General features: G+C 42.7%; 1 protein-coding gene across 3 annotated transcripts; it reads right to left on the reverse strand.

The window, feature by feature from the left end:
* Positions 1-1,003: 1,003 nt before the first annotated feature.
* On the reverse strand, positions 1,004-21,573 carry LOC109879227 (lysosomal amino acid transporter 1 homolog). Of its 3 annotated transcripts, XM_031791204.1 has the most exons (8): positions 20,189-20,390; positions 19,432-19,797; positions 18,898-19,027; positions 16,420-16,507; positions 6,407-6,516; positions 6,217-6,312; positions 5,470-5,655; positions 1,004-5,340 (listed from the first exon to the last, which is right to left on the reverse strand). In XM_031791204.1, exons 2-8 carry the CDS (start codon positions 19,629-19,631, stop codon positions 5,224-5,226), a joined length of 927 nt encoding a protein of 308 aa, XP_031647064.1. In that variant the 5' UTR covers positions 19,632-19,797; positions 20,189-20,390; the 3' UTR covers positions 1,004-5,223. The 3 variants fall into 3 exon arrangements, with proteins under 3 accessions (XP_031647064.1, XP_031647065.1, XP_031647066.1); XM_031791205.1 differs by having other exon boundaries at positions 19,432-21,573; XM_031791206.1 differs by lacking the exon at positions 20,189-20,390 and having other exon boundaries at positions 4,246-5,340; positions 19,393-19,549.
* Positions 21,574-23,819: the final 2,246 nt, after the last annotated feature.

Consider the following 23,819-nt stretch of genomic DNA (forward strand, 5'->3'; position numbering starts at 1 on the left):
ACAGATGGATTACCCCACGTACAGATGGATTACCCCACGTACAGATGGATTACCTCACTTACAGATGGATTACCCCACGTACAGATGGATTACCTCACTTACAGATGGATTACCCCACGTACAGATGGATTACCTCACTTACAGATGGATTACCCCACGTACAGATGGATTACCTCACTTACAGATGGATTACCTCACTTACAGATGGATTACCTCACTTACAGATGGATTACCTCACTTACAGATGGATTACCTCACGTACAGATGGATTCCCTCACGTACAGATGGATTACCTCACGTACAGATGGATTCCCTCACGTACAGATGGATTCCCTCACGTACAGATGGATTACCCCACGTACAGATGGATTACCCCACGGGCTGCGGATTACCTCAAATTACCCTGACAAGTTGGCCTACATTATAAATGGCCCAATGTAAAAATCATTTTAACAAATCATTTTACCAATATGTTATTGGGCTCATTTCTGGAGGTGGAATTGATATTTTAGCATCATTTTATTTTCATTCATTTTGGAGTAGAATGTCAGTCAGCAGAACTGAGCTTCTCAGTCTTCTCAGTCTGCCCCCACTGCTACACATTTTTCCAGAGGAAACACTGCTCCCAATGAAATCAGTTCTCTCCCTTGGGTCTAAAGGTGTGGTTGCCCTCATCTTCTCGACCCAAACAACGCCAATCTCAACCCATCAAACACCTCATAGCATTGGGACATACTGTATGATGTTGAATATTTCAATTACAAAATGCACGTGATATGTTGCAGAGACTGTGCATCCCATTTAAGGGTTAACCACCAACTTATCAAAGGCTACTATAGAAGGTAGATGGTATAGGATGACTTAACCATATATTTATAGTTTGTAGATATAGTAATTAAAATATATCTGTAATACATATTTGCTGAAACTGTGTGCCTGCCAAATATTACACAAAATTGTGTGTGTTATCTTGCCTCAAAATTTTAAAAAAACTACACACACATTTGATATATTGCACTGTATTGAGATGTTTGTTTGTTACATAAACATCATATTGGAATGCTTAACTTGTGTACAATGAGCTACAAAGCTGAGATACTGGGACATATATTTAATTCAATAAATATTGCAAGTAACATAGGCTAAAGCATAAAGAAAAGAAAATACCATGTTATCTTAAAAGAGCAATACAGTGTCATTATTCAAGTAAAAACACTTTCAGACATTTTCCTTGTTCTTGAGACTGTAAATAAATAAATATCTCACTATTCCATTTTCTGATTTGGAAGATATCTATAGGAAACACTTTGAAGAAAAGCCTTTGAGCTAACCAGAATTAAAACTTAATTTATCAAGAGAAAGGAAAAAAAAGTTACATCTGATACAACCAATAATTACCCTTTAAAATAATATAAAAATAAGAAACTAAATCTTCAACTATCTACGGGTTTATCACAGAGAAAACAAGTGTCATCATAATTTCTCTTCGTTCATGGATTTCCTGCTGTTTCATGGCCACATTCATTTGCTGGTCAGCCAAAGCCTAAATGTTGATCTTTTTCAATACTTCACGTAAAAGTAGTAATACTCCTTATTTTACACTCATTTATTGCTTCATATTGTGGTTGGCTGAAAGTTTACATGGAAAGTCCACCAATCACAACTGTGCTTTTTAAAGCCCAGCTGTAACTCTAGACTATCTCTAGCAATAAATACTGTACTTTGTCACATCATGTTTAATCACATTTCACTCCTAAAACACAAGCACTCCTTTATATTTCCTTCCAACGTTTAACTAGTCTGGACTACAGGAAAAGGAGGGCCGAGCACGTCGCCATTCACATCGACGGGGCTGTAGTGGATCGGTTTGAGAGCTTCAAGCTCTTTTGTGTCCACATCAACAACAAACTATCATGGTCCAAACACACCAAGACAGTAGTGAAGAGGGCACGACAACTCTTATTCCCCCTCAGGAGACTGAAAATATTTGGCATGGGTACTCAGATCCTCAAAACGTTATACAGCTGCACCATTGAGAGCATCCTGACTGGTTACATCACCGCCTGGTATGGCAACTGCTTGGCATCCGACCGCTAGGCGCTACAGAGGGTAGTGCATACGGCCCAGTCCATCACTTGGGCCAAGACTCCTGCCATCCAGAACCACCTTACCAGGCGGTGTCAGAGGAAGGCCCTAAAAATTGTCAAAGACTCCAGTCACCCAAGTCATAGACTGTTCTCTCTGTTACTGCACGGCAACCGGTACCGGAGCACCAAGTCTAGGTCCAAAAGGCTTCTTAACAGCTTCTACCCCCAAGTCATAAGACTGCTGAACAGTTAATCAAATAGCTACCTGGACTATTTGCATTGACCCCCTACCTGGTTAAATAAAGGTGAAATATCTATGCATAGTTACTTTACCCCTACCTACATGTACACTACTGTTCCAAAGTTTGGGGTCACTTAGAAATGTCCTTGTTTTTAAAAGAGAAGAAAAAAATGTGTCCATTAAAATATCAGAAATTGATCAGAAATACAGTGTATACATTGTTAATGTTGTAAATGACTATTGTAGCTGGAAAGGCTGATGTTTTATGGAATATCTACGTAGGCGTACAGAGACCCATTATCAGCAACCATCACTCCTGTGTTCCAAATGGCACGTTGTGTTAGTTAATCCAAGTTTATCATTTTAAAAGGCTAATTGATCATTAGCAATTATGTTAGCACAGCTGAAAACTGTTGTTCTGATTAAAGAAGCAATAAAACTGACCTTCTTTAGACTAGTTGAGTATCTGGAACATCAGCATTTGTGGGTTCGATTACAGGTTCGAAATGGACAGAAACAAAGAACTTTCTTCTGAAACTCGTCAGTCTATTCTTGTTCTGAGAAATGAAGGCTATTCCATGCGAGAAATTACCAAGAAATTGAAGATGTGTGTACTACTCCCTTCACAGACCAGCGCAAACTGGCTCTAACCAGAATAGAAAGAGGAGTGGGAGGCCCCAGTGCACAACTGAGCAAGAGAACAAGTACATTTGGGTGTCTAGTTTGAGAAACAGACAAGTCATCAACTGGCAGCTTCATTAAAACACCAGTCTCAACGTCAACAGTGAAGAGGCGACTCCGGGATACTAGTCTTATCTCGACTAACCCGTAGCCCTGCACATTGACTTGGTGCTGGTACCCCCATATATAGCCTCGTTATTGTTATTTTGTGTTTATTAAGCAAATATTTTCTTACTCTGCATTGTTGGTTAAGGGCTCGTAAGTAAGCATTTCACGGTAAGGTCGACACCTGTTGTATTCGGATCATGCAACAATTGTTTTTTGATTTGCTTTGATTTACATTTTCACCAGGCATGACTCCTATGTCACTGAGGGAGTTCTATTACACTGGCCTGGGTTGAACCGAGCAATGGCCTGTCACGTCATCAGGTGAAAGCGGGGAGGGAGGAGTGCACTTCTCAAATCAAACAGTAATCTGCGCCGCTCAATCACGTTGTCAACAAGGCAAATAAAATGTTAGAATTTTCAAACTACTTTTTATTGGGAAGGCAGATAAAGGATTTTTAATCAATCGTAATCACTTTAGCATTTGAAAACGCATAATCCTACTCATTACACGTGCTTAATTACGTCACTTTTGTTTTGAGCCGACTTCGCCGCCGGGCCAGAGCGGGGCACCTGGCTCACATCCGGGAGGCAGCCTGGTTCTAAAAGGAATACAATCACTTTTCACCCGGTTCAAACAAGATGGGGTAACCCGGGTCAGAGGTAGAGAACTCTGTGGTGTCAATCAACCAATCACATCCATGACAGACTAATAAAGTGCTGTGACCATCGGTAATCAGTAGCTCTATTCTCTCAGCATGACTCCATGTTACCAAGTTATGGCACAACTCCACAATAAGGGGTGAGAACACAATGCTCAAGGCTGTGACTGAATGCTGCCAAAAACCCTCCCTCCTTCCTTCCATTATTTGTGGCCCCTGAAAGGTAACATAACTGGGCCATAACGTAAGGAAAGGAGGATGTTTATCTAAAGGTTAGATTTCAGCCAAAGAACCGTCTGTTTTAAAAGCACCAGTGTGAAGACGTCAAACAGCCCTCCGACCTCCACTGCAACATACTACTCAAACTCGTACTACTCAACGATGCACCAAAAAAAGAGCCTATTAGTTTCCTCAAAAGCAAACAAAGAAAAGCTCCATAATCATATAAATACACTACACACATCATCAGTTCAACAGTGTTATGTAGATGCAAGGCACAGGATATCAGGCTTAAGCCACTGCATATTCACAATCTAAACACTGTGTAACACACTAACAGCAATTTACCAACTACAACTTATATAGGGATTCAATTACAACGGAATCTGCTCCTACAACGAACCAAGGTAAACTATAACAAATTCACCACAAGTGGAAAATAGATTACTGTTGGTGCAGCCCACTACTTTGTGGCACATCAATAGTCAATGTGATACACTACCATTGGTGCAATGTATGATCTTTTTAAACCTACATACAGGAACAATCCCTGTTATGATTCCTTCTTGTACTGTTTACCTAGACGACAATGCTGTGTGAACAGTTCAGAGTGTATTGACGATCTTATCCTGGAAAACACAGGACCTCTAACCATTGACAAACATAGACTAGAGGCATGTGACACTGAGACACACCCTATAGGCCTTTAGTGTAATAAGAAAAAAAAACATAGGGAATAGATCATATGAGCCCCCTTACAAAGAAATAGAGAATGGTTCTACTGAGATTACATTCCTCAAACATAAGACGGCCCCTTTAATTCACCTGGATTTAAATGGAGGGAACATTGGTGTACTATCACATTTGTTGGATTATTCTAGGTCTCCACTCAGCATTATGGAGACGATTTCTGGAAATCTCTTACTGTTCTCATTCTAGAATTTCAATCAAGTATTCTCACTCTAGAACTTCAATCATGTGTTCTCATTCTAGAACTTGAATCATGTGTTCTCACTCTAGAACTTCAATCATGTGTTCTCACTCTAGAACTTGAATCATGTATTCTCACTCTAAAACTTCAATCATGTGTTCTCACTCTAGAACTTCAATCATGTGTTCTCACTCTAGAACTTCAATCATGTATTCTCACTCTAGAACTTGAATCATGTGTTCTCACTCTAGAACTTCAATCATGTGTTCTAACGATACACCTTCATTCATGTGTTTTCTAGAATGTGGACAGTTCCTCCTCTTCACAGAGCAGAGGTTCTACTTCAGGAACGTTCATCTTCTTGCTGGTTTTAGCGGAGTGGTTCTTCCTATAGATGATGAACTGGGCGGTGACCTGGGAGAGTTAAGGCTCATTCACAAACACACCACAACAAGTCAACAATATTCCAGAGAAAAAAATAACACTTTCACTTCTTTATCCTTTTTTAGTGAAATGATGATCTGGGAGAAAAAGAAAAGATACAAAGAAGTCTAGGAGGAGGACTCCCAGGCTGCCGATGAGCCAGGCCAGATGTTTGAGAATGAAGGCCTGTTTGGAGCCGGCCAGAGCTGGTAGAACCACAATGACACTGAGCCCGTAGGTCCCGTTGCCCATCATGGCCAGGGCAAACAGCATGTACGACGTGCCCTCTGTAGACTGTCGCTTAAACTGGAAACAACAGGGAGATGTTACCTTTTAGTCTTCAAAACATGTTATGTAGTTAATCATTTAACCCCATTCTATTACTTCTTCATTTTAAATACTTTTTTTGTTCAATTCCAAAATAATATTAGTTCCGAACACATTTTCACAATGTTTGACAATGTGTTAGTATGCATGACTTGTTGTTGGTAAGTCATGCATGCTCACAAAGACACTCAATATATAAAAATGTGTGTGTGTGTGTGTGTGTGTACTGTGCTCTCCCACTCCCCCTAGGCCATCCCTAGGAAATATTATCACATTGGGAGTGATAGTGAGTTCTCTGCAGGAGCCACCAGTCCAGATGCTGTGACATCACTCAGTACAAAACACCAGTCTCTCACGCCTGGTTCTCATTTTTAAATCAAACAACAGCATTCCTTTTTCTCTTCTGGACCAAACTACATTGAGCCTTCCTTTAACACCCCTTCCTTCCCCTCCTGTCACCCTCTTCACTCCTCATGTCCCCTAACCCTGCCATCCTGTCACATCTTACCTCCATAATCACACCCTTAGACTGTCACTTACATTTTTGTAGAGCTGTGGAAAACGAGAGGAGAGGTAGAATATGGAGGCCAGGTATCCACAGGCATAACCAGAAATCTCCACACTGTTAGAGGCACTCTGAAGAGAGAGTCAGAGAGAGAGAGATATATAGGATGAGATACAACTCACATGGGGTGATATCGCCTTCACACACACACACACACACACACACCTCAGTGTTGGCAGAGGTGTTGTTGTCAGTGATGAACTTGGGGAGAATCAGGAGGGCCACAGTGGAAGCCCCACACCACAGGAAACACAACCACTTCAACATGGGGCGCTCTGGGAGAGAGAGACACACATGGGTCACACACACAGACGCACCCACAGTGTTGCTGTACCTCCTGGTTGTTTAAATATGTTTTATTTATTTCACCTTTATTTAACCAGGTAGGCTAGTTGAGAACACCTTTATTTAACCAGGTAGGCAAGTTGAGAACACCTTTATTTAACCAGGTAGGCAAGTTGAGGACAAGTTCTCATTTACAATTGCGACCTGGCCAAGATAAAGCAAAGCAGTTTGACACATACAACGACACAGAGTTACACATGGAGTAAAACAAACATACAGTCAATAATACAGTAGAAACAAGTCTATATACACGATGTGAGCAAATTAGGTGAGATAAAGGAGGAAAAGGCAAAAAAAGGCCACGGTGGCAAAGTAAATACAATATAGCAAGTAAAACACTGGAATGGTAGATTTGCAGTGGAAGAATGTGCAAAGTAGAAATAAAAATAATGGGGTGCAAAGGAGCAAAATCAATCAAATGAATACAGTAAGGAAAGAGGTAGTTGTTTGGGCTAAATTATAGGTGGGCTATGTACAGGTGCAGTAATCTGTGAGCTGCTCTGAGAGCTTGTGCTTAAATCTAGTGAGGGAGATAAGTGTTTCCAGTTTCAGAGATTTTTGTAGTTCATTCCAGTCATTGGCAGCAGAGAACTGGAAGAAGAGGCGGGCCAAAGAAAAAATTGGTTTTGGGGTGACCAGAGAGATATACTTGCTGGAGCGCATGCTACAGGTGGGTGATGCTATGGTGACCAGCGAGCTGAGATAAGGGGGGACTTTACCTAGCAGGGTCTTGTAGATGACATGGAGCCAGTGGGTTTGGCGACGAGTATGAAGCGAGGGCCAGCCAACGAGAGCGTACAGGTCACAATGGTGGGTAGTATATGGGGCTTTGGTGACAAAACGGATGGCACTGTGATAGACTGCATCCAATTTGTTGAGTAGGGTATTGGAGGCTATTTTGTAAATGACATCGCCGAAGTAGAAGATTGATAGGATGGTCAGTTTTACAAGGGTATGTTTGGCAGCATGAGTGAAGGATGCTTTGTTGCGAAATAGGAAGCCAATTCTAGATTTAACTTTGGATTGGAGATGTTTGATGTGGGTCTGGAAGGTGAGTTTACAGTCTAACCAGACACCTAGGTATTTGTATTGTAGAGGTGACCGATTTCAGACACACTTTCATCCCTGCAATCTATACTGGAGCTGTGTTGTATAGCTACCAACATTAGCCTGTAATCTATACTGGAACTGTGTTGTATAGCTACCAACGTTAGCCTGTAATCTATACTGGAACTGTGTTGTATAGCTACCAACGTTAGCCTGCAATCTATACTGGAACTGTGTTGTATAGCTACCAACGTTAGCCTGCAACCTGTTGTCGTGTCTTTGGCTATGCCGGATTAAGTGATATGACATGCTATTCTATAAAATCCTTTCTCTGTAATTAATATTACCTGATTAAACTAATCATGCAATTGTAATAAACTAGAAAGTCGAGGCACCACGAAATAATGTTTATAGAGCTGTTATCTTCCGAATAAACTCTTAAAGACCTGGTAATCTTTTACATCAATACTTAATCATCACCTTGTTTAGTCTCATCTGAAAGTTGTAAATTCTTGGTTATCTTCACGAACCCTGGCTAACAAGTTGAATCAGCAATACAAAATTGGGTTTAATTATTTATTTACTAAATACCTAACAAAGCACACAGAATCTTATATACCGAATGGATCATACATTGATTACAAATTATGTCATAAATGAAACGTCCCTGGTGGACGGAACAGATACGACGGTTGGTTACACAAAGGGGGGGTTGGGTTTGAGTGAAAGAGCGGGAAGACTTGAGTAACAAGGGGCGAAGCTGTGCTATCGTAAATACAGTATCTTATGCATTCGAAATAACCACCCATTTGGAAAAGGAAAATGCAATAAATATTTACTCTGAGCTGCGCTTCAATAGGTTGGTGGTAGATGGAAGGCCGTGTTGCCCAACAGAGATCTTCCTTGTCCTTTGAAAGGTGTCTCTGGTTGTAAACAGAATACTTTGTAGTATCGTATTGTTTGTTAGTGCAGGTCCTTTGTCCGTCCTTTCCTAGCCCATGTTTACAGTGGCCGCTGCTAACTCAACGGCTAGGAGGTATCACTTCTGGAGTGAACAATAGTTCAAAGTTCATACCATTCACAGCCAAAGCTCACACTGAGGTTGGCTTAGTTCTGTAGTTGACATGTTAGTCCTTTTAACGTGGGACCGTCGTCCTCACGTCCTCAGAACAGCTTATAAATCTGAACACTTTCAACATAGGACAGTCGCCCTAATGTCATCGAAATAGAAAGTTATATTTTCGTAAAGGGCTTATATAGTGGAGGGAGAGAAGGGTGTGTTTCATAGTTTAACATGTTTAAAGGCTATTCAAGAGTCATTCTGTAGAGTCAAGAGAGAGGAAATAGAGAAAGGTATTCATGGGGGGTCATAAACCTTACCCACAGGCCAACGTCATGACACTATACTGGAACTGTGTGGTATAGCTACCAACGTTAGCCTGTAATCTATACTGGAACTGTGTTGTATAGCTACCAACGTTAGCCTGTAATCTATACTGGAACTGTGTTGTATAGCTACCAACGTTAGCCTGTAATCTATACTGGAACTGTGTTGTATAGCTACCAACGTTAGCCTGCAATCTATACTGGAACTGTGTTGTATAGCTACCAACGTTAGCCTGTAATCTATACTGGAACTGTGTTGTATAACTACCAACGTTAGCCTGTAATCTATACTGGAACTGTGTTGTATAGCTACCAACGTTAGCCTGTAATCTATACTGGAACTGTGTTGTATAGCTACCAACGTTAGCCTGTAATCTATACTGGAACTGTGTTGTATAGCTACCAACGTTAGCCTGTAATCTATACTGGAACTGTGTTGTATAGCTACCAACGTTAGCCTGCAATCTATACTGGAACTGTGTTGTATAGCTACCAACGTTAGCCTGTAATCTATACTGGAACTGTGTTGTATAGCTACCAACGTTAGCCTGTAATCTATACTGGAACTGTGTTGTATAGCTACCAACGTTAGCCGATGCTGTTACCAACAGTACATGCAGAGACACTGCTTGCGTGCTCACCGCTGTGAGAGGATTTAAAGGGGGAGTGTGCTCTTGTTCACTTCAACAAATCCTTATAAGGACAGAGACATAGAAGTCCAACTCGCCTAGCTGTCTGACAGTCTCAAATGGAAGTCGCTATTGAACGTTTTCAACCCTGCTGGAGCTGTGTTTATTTAGCTCTATTCAAGGACAATGTGGACTGCCCGGACTGTTTGTTTGCAGAGGACTACTGGTTCAAAGTGTCTATTCTTAGCAAGTAGTGAATTTACACCAGCTACTGGGGAGTCCTACACCAGCTACTGGGGAGTCCTACACCAGCTACTGGGGAGTCCTACACCAGCTACTGGGGAGTCCTACACCAGCTACTGGGGAGTCCTACACCAGCTACTGGGGAGTCCTACACCAGCTACTGGGGAGTCCTACACCAGCTACTGGGGAGTCCTACACCAGCTACTGGGGAGTCCTACACCAGCTACTGGGGAGTCCTACACCAGCTACTGGGGAGTCCTACACCAGCTACTGGGGAGTCCTACACCAGCTACTGGGGAGTCCTACACCAGCTACTGGGGAATCCTACACCAGCTACTGGGGAATCCTACACACGCTACTGGGGAATCCTACACACGCTACTGGGGAGTCCTACACACGCTACTGGGGAGTCCTACACACGCTACTGGGGAGTCCTACACACGCTACTGGGGAGTCCTACACACGCTACTGGGGAGTCCTACACACGCTACTGGGGAGTCCTACACACGCTACTGGGGAGTCCTACACACGCTACTGGGGAGTCCTACACACGCTACTGGGGAGTCCTACACACGCTACTGGGGAGTCCTACACACGCTACTGGGGAGTCCTACACACGCTACTGGGGAGTCCTACACACGCTACTGGGGAGTCCTACACCAGCTACTGGGGAATCCTACACCAGCTACTGGGGAATACTAAACCAGCTACTGGGGAATCCTACACCAGCTACTGGGGAATCCTACACCAGCTACTGGGGAATCCTAAACCAGCTACTGGGGAATCCTACACCAGCTACTGGGGAATCCTACACCAGCTACTGGGGAATCCTAAACCAGCTACTGGGGAATCCACGCCTGCCTCCTTTTTCTTTCTCCTCTACTCCAGTAGCCGGGCGTCACTCTGGCCTGGTGGAAGTGTCTCCGCCCAGACGGCTCTCCACAGCCAATTGGCCGGTGCTCGGCAGGGATCCCTCACCGAAGGTGTCTGCCTCTTCCCTGGAAAATGGAGTCAGTAAGATGCCTCTGGATGACTTGGTGGATGTTCCTGTTCTTGATCTTATCAACCAGCCATGGTGATATGTCACTCGCTGTGGAAGTCAAAAGCAGCGGCATCTGGCAATGGGGGCCTCCTTGGTGACGGGAAGCCTGGACTGGACACAGACTTAACAGTTTCTTCGCCCTGGATCCAGAGGTTCCGACACCTTCATCCCTGGGGGCTTCTGCTTCATGATCGGATCCAAAAGGTACCTGCGCCTTCGCCCTCTGTTCTGTCTCCTTCTCCTGTGGTTTCTAACTCGGTTTCAGATCTTCAGAGCTCCCCCTCATCAGACCGTGAGGGTGTCTGAGACACCAGCCCTCCATCAGCCATGATTGATTCTACAGCTGGGTAGGTCCATCATGGCCTCACCGCCCATCGATCCTCGGGGGGTATGCGAGGCCGCTCCAGGAGTAAGAGCGGTCGCACCTCCTCAGCCTATGCACCAGCTGTCATCATCAGCAGCTCTATGGTAAGAAACATCTCGGTTCTCAGGGCAAATACCTTGTGTTACCCTAGAGTACAGGACATTACAACGCTGCTTCCCACCATTCTATGACAAATGCCGGGGCCTGACGCTGTGGTAGTCCATGTGGGGTCAAATGACATTAGCAGGGCTAACCGGGAATGCTGAAAATGTATTTTAAAATAACTGATTCTAGCTTCTTAAAGTTTCCAAAAAGCGGCCAATTATTTTAGGCCCGGTACCATCGTTGGGTCACGGCTGTGAGAGATTCAGCAGGCTACTGGCATTACACATCTGGCTAAAAGACTACTGTAGCTCTGTTGGCATAACTTATATAGATAAGATGCTCTACAAGAATGACAGTCCATCCATATAATCTTGGCTCCTGGACTCTGTCCACGCATTTCAAGGCTGCATTGAGAAAATGACTTATCAATGACCCAAGCCCTGCTCAGATAATCACTACCATTGTGTCACTGAGTTGTTGTAGTGCTGTAGAACAAAATGTACAATGTCCCAGGAGCATTGGAAGTCATAGTGTATGTAACCTAATTTATGTCCCTCTAAGTCCCCTGAATGCCTCTGTTGATCCCACAGCTGTTGTATGCAATAATCATATGTCTATGAACCAGAGTTATACTTTTAGCAATGAGGTGTGTGTCCTAGTAGGAAGTCCACTGTGTGCAGCTCATTCTGTACTATCAGCTCCAACATACTGTAAATATCACTGGCATGTCAACTTCTGATAAGCCGATCATGTAAAAGAATCAAGCATCTCAGAAAGGTGCTAAAAAATAGCCCACATTAACGTACAAGTATTTGGACACCCCTTCAAATGAGTGGATTTGGCTATTTCAGCCACACCCGTTGCTGACAGGTGTATAAAATCAAGCACACCGCCATGCAATTGCCATAGACAAACATTGGCAGTAGAATGGCCTTACTGAAGAGCTCAGTGACTGTCAACGTGGCACAGTCATAGGATGCCACCATTCCTACAAGTCCGTTCGTCAAATGTCTGCCCTGCTAGAGCTGCCCCAGTCAACTGTAAGTGCTGTTGTTGTGAAGTGGAAATGTCCAGGAGCAACAACAGCTCAGCCGCAAAGTGGTAGTCCACACAAGCTCACAGAACAGGACCGCCGAATTCTGAAGCGCATAGCGCAGAAAATTGTCTGTCTTCGGTTGCAACGCTCACTACCGAGTTCCAAACTGCCTCTGGAAGCAACATAAGCACAAAAACTGTTCATCGGGAGCTTCATGAAATTGGTTTCCATGGCCGAGCAGCCACACACAAGTCTTAGATCACCATACGCAATGCCAAGCATCGTCTAGGGTGGTGTTAAGCCCGCCGCTATTGGACTCTGGAGCAGTGGAAACGTGTTCTCTGGAGTGATGATGTACGGACAACTCTACTTGCCTGAATGCATAGTGCCCACTGTAAAGTTTGGTGGAGGAGGAATAATGATCTGGAGTTGTTTTTTATGGTTTGGGCTAGGCCCCTTAGTTCCAGTGAAGGGAAATCTTAAGGCTACAGCATACATTCAGTTTGACATTCTAGATTATTCTGTGCTTCCAACTTTGTGGTAACAGAGCTTGACTGGCCAGCACAGAGCCCTGACCTCAACCCCATCAAACACCTTTGGGATGAATTGGAACGCTGACTGCGAGCCAGGCCTAATCGCCCAACATGAGTACCTGACCTCACTAATACTCATGGCTGAATGGAAGCAAGTTCCTGCAGCAATGTTCCAACATCTAGTGGAAAGCCTTACCAGAGGAATAGAGGCTGTTATAGCAGCAAAGGGGGGACCAACTCCATATTAATACCCATCATTTTCGAATTAGATGTTTGATGAACACGTGTCTACATACTTTGGTCATGTAGTGTATATAGCCTAAGGAACAAATCAAATCAAATTTAATTTGTCACATGCGCCGAATACAACAGGTGTAGACCTTACACTGAAATGCTTACTTACAGGCTCTTAACCAACAATATAGTTAAGAAAAAAAATCTAAAATTCAAATTTAACAAATAATTAAGGAGCAACAATAACAATAAGGAACAAGTTTCATGAAATCGATAACTTGCTATTAACCATTGACACTCATATATACTGACCATCTCTGAAACTCACTTAGATAATACCTTTGATGATACAGTGGTTGCAATACATGGTTATAACATCTACAGAAATGCCAACGGGGGTGGTGTTGTGGTCTATATTCAGAGCCACATTCTAGTAAAGCTTAGAGAGGATCTCATGTCAAGTAATGTTGAAGTAATATGGCTACAGGTTCATCTGCCTCACCTAAACCCCATTCTTGTAGGAAGCTGCTATAGACCACCAAGTGCTACCAGTCAGTATTCGTTATAAGTCAACCTACCAGCATGTTTACGAACAGCACAGGAATGAAATCCACATGTATTGATTACGTCTTTACTAATGCTGCAGAAATCTGCTGTAAAGCAGTTTCCAAATCCATCTGATGTAGTGATCACAATATGGTATCCATAGCTAGGAAAACCACAGTTCCAAAGGCTGGACCAAATATTGTGTATAAGAGGTCCTACAAGAGGTTTTGTAGTAATTCCTATGTTGATGATGGAAATAATATTTGCTGGTCTGTGGTGTGTAATGAGGAGCAACCAGACGCCGCACTTGAAATATTTAAGAAATTGCGTACACCAGTTACTAGTAAGCATGCACTATAAAAACGGTTACATCCCAAAGGATTGATGAGGATTTGAAAAATGTTATGGTTGAGGGGGTTGAGGCAAAACGAATGACAAATAAGTCTGACTGCATAACTGATTGACAAAACTACTGCAAATTGAGAAATCAAGTGACTAAACAGAACAAAATAAAAAAAATTAAAAGCTATACTATGAAACAAAGAAATTATATAAAGAAGTATAGTAAAAAGCTTTGGAGCACCTTAAATAAAAATGTTGTACAAAAGGCAAAAAGCTCCATCATTCATTGAATCAGATGACTCATTCCTGTAAAACCCACAAATATTGCCAACTACTTTAATTATTTTTATAATTGGCAAGATTAGCAAATTAAGGCAATGATATGCCAGCAGCAAACGCTGAATCTACACATCCAAGTATATCTGACCAAGTTATGAAATACAAGCATTGTAATTTAGAATTCTGTAAAGTGAGTGTGAAAAATATTTTTTTAAATGTTGTATATCAACAATGACAAGCCATCCGCGTCGGACAACTTGGATGGAAAATGACTGAGGATGATAGACAATATTGCCAATCCTATTTGCCATCTCTTCAAGCTAAGCTTACAAAAAAAGTGTGCCCCCTCAGGCCTGGAGGGAATTATCTGTTCTATGTCAAGACTAAGTTGCATGGGCCGCTGAGAGGGGAGAGGTCAAAGTGTCATCATGTGTAAACATATCTTTCACTCCCTACCTTTTTCTAGTGTAGAAAGGAGGGTGGCAGTGTCTGGAATCATTCTATGCTCCCTCTAATGTTGTTTCTATCTTAACCTATAGCCTCATTCTCCTCTCCGTGAGTTTGTCCAGGAGTTTGTATTTAGAGTGGGTTGTATCTAAATGACAATTTGATATATGCCTGTTGATATGGAGGATTGGTTTATGGTTCTGGGGTTTGGGAAAGGAGACAAAGCTGTACGATGAATTATGTCTATGCTGTCTGACTATGTGTGATCTTTGCTATAAAGGATCCCATTTTGCCATTGTGGGGGGACTCTCAACTTTTCATTAGAGATACTGAACTGTTGAAAGTCAAAATGCTATAGAGCTTATATAATTAAAGATGGACTTTTATAACTAACTGACTTGTGTGTGTGGTTTGCTCCCATGATTTGGTAAATAGAGGAAATTTCCACGACATTTGGCAGGAACTAATGGGGATCCATAATAAACCCCAGGAAGAGTAGCTGCTGCCTTGGCAGGAACTAATGGGGATCCATAATAAACCCCAGGAAGAGTAGCTGCTGCCTTGGCGGGAACTAATGGGGATCCATAATAAACCCCAGGAAGAGTAGCTGCTGCCTTGGCAGGAACTAATGGGGATCCATAATAAACCCCAGGAAGAGTAGCTGCTGCCTTGGCAGGAACTAATGGGGATCCATAATAAACCCCAGGAAGAGTAGCTGCTGCCTTGGCAGGAACCAATGGGGATCCATAATAAACCCCAGGAAGAGTAGCTGCTGCCTTTGGCAGGAGCTAATGGGGATCCATAATAAACCCCAGGAAGAGTAGCTGCTGCCTTGGCAGGAACTAATGGGGATCCATAATAAACCCCAGGAAGAGTAGCTGCTGCCTTGGCAGGAACTAATGGGGATCCATAATAAACCCCAGGAAGAGTAGCTGCTGCCTTGGCAGGAACTAATGGGGATCCATAATAAACCCCAGGAAGAGTAGCTGCTGCCTTGGCAGGAACTAATGGGGATCCATAATAAACCCCAGGAAGAGTAGCTGCTGCCTTGGCAGGAACTAATGGGGATCCATAATAAATGCAAATACCTGTTAGATACCGGAGTTATGGAGAAAGTGGGGAAGGACCTCCCTCTCTCGGTTTTAATTGACCCACATAGCCACACACAAACACACGCACTTGTACTGTTAAGTAATCTAATATGTGTTCCAGCCCTCAGCTGCAAACTGGACTGACAAAGGAGCTTTACAATGTGAGAATTTGTCAGTCATCAACTTTTAGTGGGAACTATTTTACTTGAAAACACACACACACACACACACACACACACACACACACACACACACACACACACACACACACATTAGGCATGGATAACTTGGCATAGCTGTTAGCATTGTCAATAAGGTATACATGTAACACAGAATGTGAGTACACAGACTGCACCCTCAGAATTACACTTACAATGGAAATATGAACCTACAGCACTCTCACTACAATGCAAGGAACAATGCTGATTCTCACACATACACAACCATGGCATTCTATTGTGTTTCCATATTGGGCGGACAGTGTAATATCGTGATCCGGCAGGCCTTACTTTTAGATGAGTTGTTCTTTATCTTGTAGTAGAGGAACTGGGAGATGAGCAGGAGATCAGTGAAGATGTAGAACACTACTGTCACAATCTGAGAGAGAGAGAGAGAGAGAGAGAAATAAGGTGGAAACTGAGCTCCACTTCCTAGCCTCCTGCCCAATGTATGACCATATTAGAGACATATTTCCCTCAGATTACACAGATCCACAAAGAATTCGAAAACAAATCCAATTTTGATAAACTCCCATATCTACTGGGTGAAATTCCACAGTGTGCCATCTCAGCAGCAAGATTTGTGACCTGTTGCCACAAGAAAAGGGCAACCAGTGAAGAACAAACACCATTGTAAATACAACCCATATTTATGCTGATTTATTTTCCTTAACCATTTGTACATTGTTACAACACTGTATATACAGTGTAAAAAAAGTATTTAGTCAGCCACCAATTGTGCAAGTTCTCCCACTTAAAAATATGAGAGAGGCCTGTAATTTTTATCATAGGTACACTTCAACTATGACAGACAAAATTAGAAAAAAAATCCTGAAAATCACATTGTAGGATTTTTAATGAATTTATTTGCAAATTATGGTGGAAAATAAGTATTTGGTCAATAACAAAAGTTTATCTCAATACTTTGTTAAATACCCTTTGTTGGCAATGACAGAGGTCAAACATTTTCTGTAAGTCTTCACGAGGTTTTCACACACTGTTTCTGGTATTTTGGCCCATTCCTCCATGCTGATCTCCTCTAGAGCAGTGATGTTTTGGGGCTGTTGCTGGGCAACACGGACTTTCAACTCCCTTCAAAGATTTTCTATGGGATTGAGATCTGGAGACTGGCTAGGCCACTCCAGGACCTTGAAATGCTTCTTACGAAGCCACTACTTCGTTGCCCGGGCGGTGTGTTTGGGATCATTGTCATGCTGAAAGACCCAGCCACGTTTCATCTTCAATACCCTTGCTGATGGAAGGAGGTTTTCACTCAAAATCTCACGATACTTGGCCCCATTCATTCTTTCCTTTACATGGATCAGTTGTCCTGGTCCCTTTGCAGAAAAACAGCCCCAAAGCATGATATTTCCACCCCCATGCTTCACAGTAGGTATGGTGTTCTTTGGATGCAACTCAGCATTCTTTGTCCTCCAAACACGATGAGTTGAGTTTTTACCAAAAAGTTATATTTTGATTTCATCTGACCATATGACATTCTCCCAATCTTCTTCTGGATCATCCAAATGCTCTCTATCAAACTTCAGACGGGCTTGGACATGCACTGGCTTAAGCAGGGGGACACATCTGGCACTGCAGGATTTGAGTCCCTGGCGGTGTAGTGTGTTACTGATGGTAGGCTTTGTTACTTTGGTCCCAGCTCTCTGCAGGTCATTCACTAGGTCCCCCCGTGTGGTTCTGGGATTTTTGCTCACTGTTCTTGTGACCATTTTGACCCCACGGGGTGAGATCTTGCGTGGAGCCCCAGATCGAGGGAGATTATCAGTGGTCTTGTATGTCTTCCATTTCCTAATAATTGATCCCACAGTTGATTTCTTCAAACCAAGCTGCTTACCTATTGCAGATTCAGTCTTCCCAGTCTGGTGCAGGTCTACAATTTAGTTTCTGGTGTCCTTTGACAGCTCTTTGGTCTTGGCCATAGTGGAGTTTGGAGTGTGACTGTTTGAGGTTGTGGACAGGTGTCTTTTATACTGATAACAAGTTCAAACAGATGCCATTAATACAGGTAACGAGTGGAGGACAGAGGAGCCTCTTAAAGAAGAAGTTACAGGTCTGTGAGAGCCAGAAATCTTGCTTGTTTGTAGGTGACCAAATACTTATTTTCCACCATAATTTGCAAATAAATTCATTAAAAATCCTACAATGTGATTTTCTGGATTTTCTTTTCTAATTTTGTCTGTCATAATTGAAGTGTACCTATGATTAAAATTACAGGCCTCTCATCTTTTTAAGTGGGAGAACTTGCACAATTGGTGGCTGACTAAATACTTTTTTGCCCCACTGTATAATATGACATTTGTAATGTCTTTGTTTTGAAACTTCTGTATGTGTAATGTTTACTGTTAATTTTCATTGCTTATTTCACTTTTGTATATTATCTACCTCACTTGCTTTGGCAATGTTAACACATGTTTCCCATGCCAATAAAGCCCCTTGAATTGAATAGAGAGAGAGTGAGAGCGAGAGACAGAGAGAGAGAACAATAAAATATGATTGACAGTGGCATCCTCTGCTGGTAAGCATAGGCAAGGGTCAGGGAAAAGTTAAAAGGAAAACATGCCTTTGGGATAGAATGTAAATGCAGTGACACCAACTCCATTGTGCTTCAATGCAGCAGCTATACAATGCACCAGGGCATGCCTGGGCAGAAAGTGATGTAGTAATCAAAACAATACTTCCCTTATGCCCCTGCCCATACTCATACTTTGCAGATAAGACCAAGTTGAAGTTGTGCCTTTTGTTAGATACCTGGATGGGCAGCTGGCTGGTCAGGACGCAGCCTATTAGACTGCTGAGGTCCCCACTGAAGAGGAAGAGCAGAAAGCCAAACGACATGGCCTCCTCCACTTTACCATTGCGATAAGCCTCGTAGATTTGTCTGGAGGGGGGGGGGGGGGGGGGGGGGGGGAGACAACAAGATATTAAATGGAGGCAGAGAAGGGGTAAGAAAAGGAGACTGATGTGGCATGTAAACAGATACTTGGATTAGATCTCTTGGATTAGAGGTCTCATAAACTGGTTTTGCAGAGCCACACAGACTCTCTCTCATTACTATGGTAATACATCAATAATGAGCTAATTAATCTCTCATTGGAGGTCAGAGAAACGTTGATCACAACATCTGTGATAATTTATTTTAATTAGTATTACAAAGACAATATACGTTTTCCTTATATAACGCCTTCCTACTGCAGTAGTGGAACATTTACGGTAGACAGCAAGAAACAGAACATTGAAACTTACGGTAGAGTAGACAGCAAGAAACAGAACATTGAAACTTACGGTAGAGTAGACAGCAAGAAACAGAACATTGAGATCAGCCCGATGACTACGCTCCAGTATTCCCACACATTATCCACGCATTGCTCGAACAGATAGAGGATCCAGGGCGTCCCATTAGAGCACAGTGGTCGACCCAGCACCGGGGAAGTCAGGTTAGCAGCCACGTTTGCAGTCCTTCCCGGGAAGCGGGCGTGGGCCATGGGGGCGTCCCACCTTCAGTCCCTCTGCCTCCGTGGAAGAATCCGAGCGCGATGATGTGGAACTTTTCGTTTGATGACACAAAACGCCCTCGAGCCCACCATCGGATGCACCACACCTAGGCTACAGGCGTGTGGCGCTTTCCGAAATATATATAATTTGATCAATCTGCAAGGCAATATATATGACCATGGATAGAATTACAAATTGGCAGTGGAGATTAGGAGGAGTGGTGTTGGGAGAAGTAAGAAATTAAATGCATTGTTACTGCGCTTTTGGTTTCGGCAACAAAATGCAACTCTGATACAATGTTGATACTTTCTATATATATATATATGACAATTTTTGCATATTGGTCATAACCTTTTGTTGCGGTTGCATATGCCTACAATGTTGCAATTTGATAGACCAGAAGGCAATCCATCGCTTCTCATCAAATGAATGTTGGTCTGGCGGCCTCATAATAAGACAGACAATGGGGATGGATGGCAAATCCATAACAGCGACAGTCCCAGACCAACCAACGTTGTCAACAATGCAAATGCAGCTCATCTCTCACCTGGTGTGTTGATTTCTCGACCTTCGTGTTACTGTGCGACGGCTCTCCATCTCAACACGGCTGTCGTGATGATTTGATTGAGCGATATATTCCGCTTGTCTATTTAATTTCCTATTAATTTTATTGTATTGTAATATATAAATTCATGTTGCCTATTCCTGTCCTCCGGAATGGCATCAAATTCCATTATTTCACTTCCGCATTTTCTGGCAAAAACACAGAACTGAGAACCACAAGAATAAGGGTTTAGCACCATCTGCTGGGTGTTATACAGTGGTGTGATAAGCACCCTACAGAGAGCCAACGTCCAGCCCATAACTAATTGAGTTGAAGTCTTTTCATTATCATTAACTTGGATACATTTAGGGTAGCCTACAACCTATTATAGTTTGGAGAACGTTATTTGTAATTTTACATATTTTGTTGGTTTGTCTAATAGGCTATATGCATATCATTATAGTCAATAGGCTATATGCATATCATTATAGTCAATAGGCTATATGCATATCATTATAGTCAATGGGCTATATGCATATCATTATAGTCAATAGGCTATATGCATATCATTATAGTCAATAGGCTATATGCATATCATTACCCCTTTTTCTCCCCAATTTCATGGTATCCAATTGTTAGTACAGTTTTGTCTCATCGCTGCAACTCCGTACAGACTCGGGAGAGGCGAAGGTCGAGAGCTGTGCTTCCTCCATAACACAACCCAACCAAGCCGCACTGCTTCTTGACATAATGCCCACTTAACCCTTAAGCCAGCCGCACCAATGTGTCAGAGGAAACACCTGGTGACCATGTCAGCATGCACTGCGCTCGACCTGCCACAGGAGTCGCTAACCCGGACGACGATGAGCCAATTGTGCGCCGCCCCATGGGTCTCCCGGTCGCAGCAGGCTGCGACAGAACCTGGACTCGAAACCAGAATCTCTAGTGTCACAGCTAGCACTGCGATGCAGAGCCTTAGACCACTGCGCCATTCGGGAGGCCCGTTGTCCACCAGATTCCTGAAGACCATGCAAGACCCTGGCCCCAGCAGACACCACCACAAGAAAACCCAAGGATTCATCTGACGCTCTTCTTCTCCTGGTGGGAAGCAATACCTCACTCACTCATGTTTCAGTGCCAGCTGGTGGAGGGAGGAAGATGGGGAGGATGTGTTAAAAACCTGGTCTAAAGTCCCAGATAGATACGCGTTTCGACTGCATCCGACTCATTGGACTCACCTGGACTCCTTCAATTTGTTGATTTCCCCTTTCTTTATCTGTCTGTTCCTCAGTTTGTTCCCCTTGTCAGCATTGATGTCATTACGTTTTCCCCTGTCCAGACGCTGTCCTTGTTTGTTTCTTGTCTGTTATCCATTAAATGTTCACTCCCTGTACTTGCTTCTCCTCTCCCAGCGCCGGTCCTTATAGAGAGATCTAGTTAATCATCATCAACCTTTGTCATCAAAGGTAAACAGTTCTGTCTAATTGTCACCTCTGTTACCTGTGATACTCCAGCTAGAGTTATCATCAAGACGATTAAGTCCCACACTGGGTATTCAGGTTGGGATAAATGCATCCAAGGAGATGTCTATGTTGCCATTTTCATTCTCTCATTTGTGCAGCACTTTAGTCAATTGTATGGTCCTCCAGTATGTGGTTTACAACATTCATGGCCTAACCCATGTTTGTGAGGATGTCAAATTAATTAAAAGCATTGAATTTAATGAAAATGTGCAAAAATAGGTGAAGTTACCATATCAACGCAATGTTGATGTTGTTCCTCTCCCTCACATGAAGTAGAAAAGTGTCACATAGGCTAGCTAGAGCAGCGGTTCCCAATCTAGGGGTTGCGACCCATTTGGGCTGCCCAATCTGAAAATGGGGTTGTGGGAGAATTTCCAAAATCCCTAAGAAAATAAAATATATACAAAAAAATATATGTATTATAATATCGTCTTTGTATCTCAAAATTATTGTAATGTGGTTAACCATAAAAACCTTTTAAAAAAGTATTACAATTTAAAAGATTAGATTCAACCGGAGAGCGCCCATAGATCATGGGAAAGGGCCGCACTTGACCGTTGCACTTGAATAATTCCCACAGTGAATGGATAAGCCTGCAACACTATAAAACCACACACTATTGAAGAGACTTTGATATTACTGTCCGCAATTGATATGGTGAAAACAATGTGTGGGGAGGCAGAGGGACAGAAACTCACAACAATAACTTTGTCAGATAACACTGTTAAACGAAGAATGTATGACTCAAAAACTCCCCAGCTTATGCTCTCCAAATGGACGATAGCTGTGAAGGCCGAGATGACCATGCATTGACTTTTGTCGGGGGATTCTAGTGATGAGGACATATTGTTCTGTCTCACGATTCCCGAGTATGAAACGGCATAGGGGATGTTCAGTGTGCTGCGTGGCTATTTTGACGAACAACAGATTCCATATGGCATCGAATGATGGGCTTTTGCACAGATAGGGCTCCATCTATGGTGGGACGGCGGGCATTCCTCTGCACTCTTGTTATGAATGTATCTCCCTCTGCCATATGGAAGAGAGAAACTGGCAGCAAAAGAGCTGAGCACAGAACTCTGAGATATACTGCAGTATGTAACTTCAATTGTAAACTACATCAAACCACATCTACAGCGCTCAATTCTCAAATTTTGTAATTCACAATGGATGTAAAAAAAAACAGACTTGGTTGACTTTCTGTGTAAGGAAAAGAAAATAACAGAAAACAGCATCAGTAAGTGTCCAAAAATAGTGATGACTGCTCACCTCCAATGCTTGAAAGAGCACTTTGGGTCAGAGTTTTGGTTCCTGACTCAAAGGAAATATACCCTGCGCGGAACTGGGAACTCTGACAATTCCGACTTCCGTGTTTAATGCGTTCAAGAAAACTGGGAACTTGTAAAGAAACGAGCTCCGACTGGGAAAAAATAGTTTTGAATAGTCATCCAACTCCGAATTCCAACTCGGGAACTCGGACCTATTTCTTGAGCTCCGATTTCCACCTAAAGATCACTGACGTCATGATTTGACCTCGTATTTTTCAGAGTTCCCAGTTGCCTTGAAAGCACCATAAAACTCATGGTAGGCTACCAGTTGCCTGTGTGAAGCTAGACTCAGTGCACTCGTCTGCATTAAAACCAAATATCGATCCAGGTTGGAAGTGACAGCAGAGATGAGGTGCGCACTGTTGACCACGCCCCTTGACTTTGAGGAGCTTGGACTCGACATGCGTCAAGCCACACCCATCTCATAAACGGTGGTGAGATAAGATACATTATGTCAGGCTAATTTTCAATGGACTGTCATAGCTCCACATTAAAATTATGGGATGGTGAGTTGTGAAGACAATCAGAAATACTTTTAGACTATTTTTCAATTGCCCCAAATAAAAAAGTAAACATTGGCTGTTAATTACATATTTGTTTTCATATCGTTGGGGTCGCGAGAATTTTTATATATCAAAATGGGGTCGTGGGCCGAAAAAGTTTGCGAATCCCTGGGGTAGAGTATTGTAGAATTAGGATTATCTTTAAACATGTATTCATAATTTTCCCCAAAAGCCATTTACAAAGTTGTTGAATTTATGAAGAGAAATGAGAATGGCGATG

This window comes from Oncorhynchus kisutch, linkage group LG15, assembly GCF_002021735.2.
Source record: "Oncorhynchus kisutch isolate 150728-3 linkage group LG15, Okis_V2, whole genome shotgun sequence".
Lineage (NCBI taxonomy): Eukaryota > Metazoa > Chordata > Actinopteri > Salmoniformes > Salmonidae > Oncorhynchus > Oncorhynchus kisutch.

What these genes read in the sequence shown, in the direction of transcription:
- LOC109879227 (XM_031791205.1), bottom strand. Translation starts at nt 19,631, where the DNA reads ATGGCCCACGCCCGCTTCCCGGGAAGGACTGCAAACGTGGCTGCTAAC. An exon ending in TTCTTGCTGTCTACTCTACC is followed by an intron (nt 19,028 to 19,431) that starts GTAAGTTTCAAT and finishes CCCCCCCTCCAG; the next exon opens with ACAAATCTACGAGGCTTATC. An exon ending in TTCCACAGCTCTACAAAAAT is followed by an intron (nt 5,656 to 6,216) that starts GTAAGTGACAGT and finishes TGTTGTTTCCAG; the next exon opens with TTTAAGCGACAGTCTACAGA.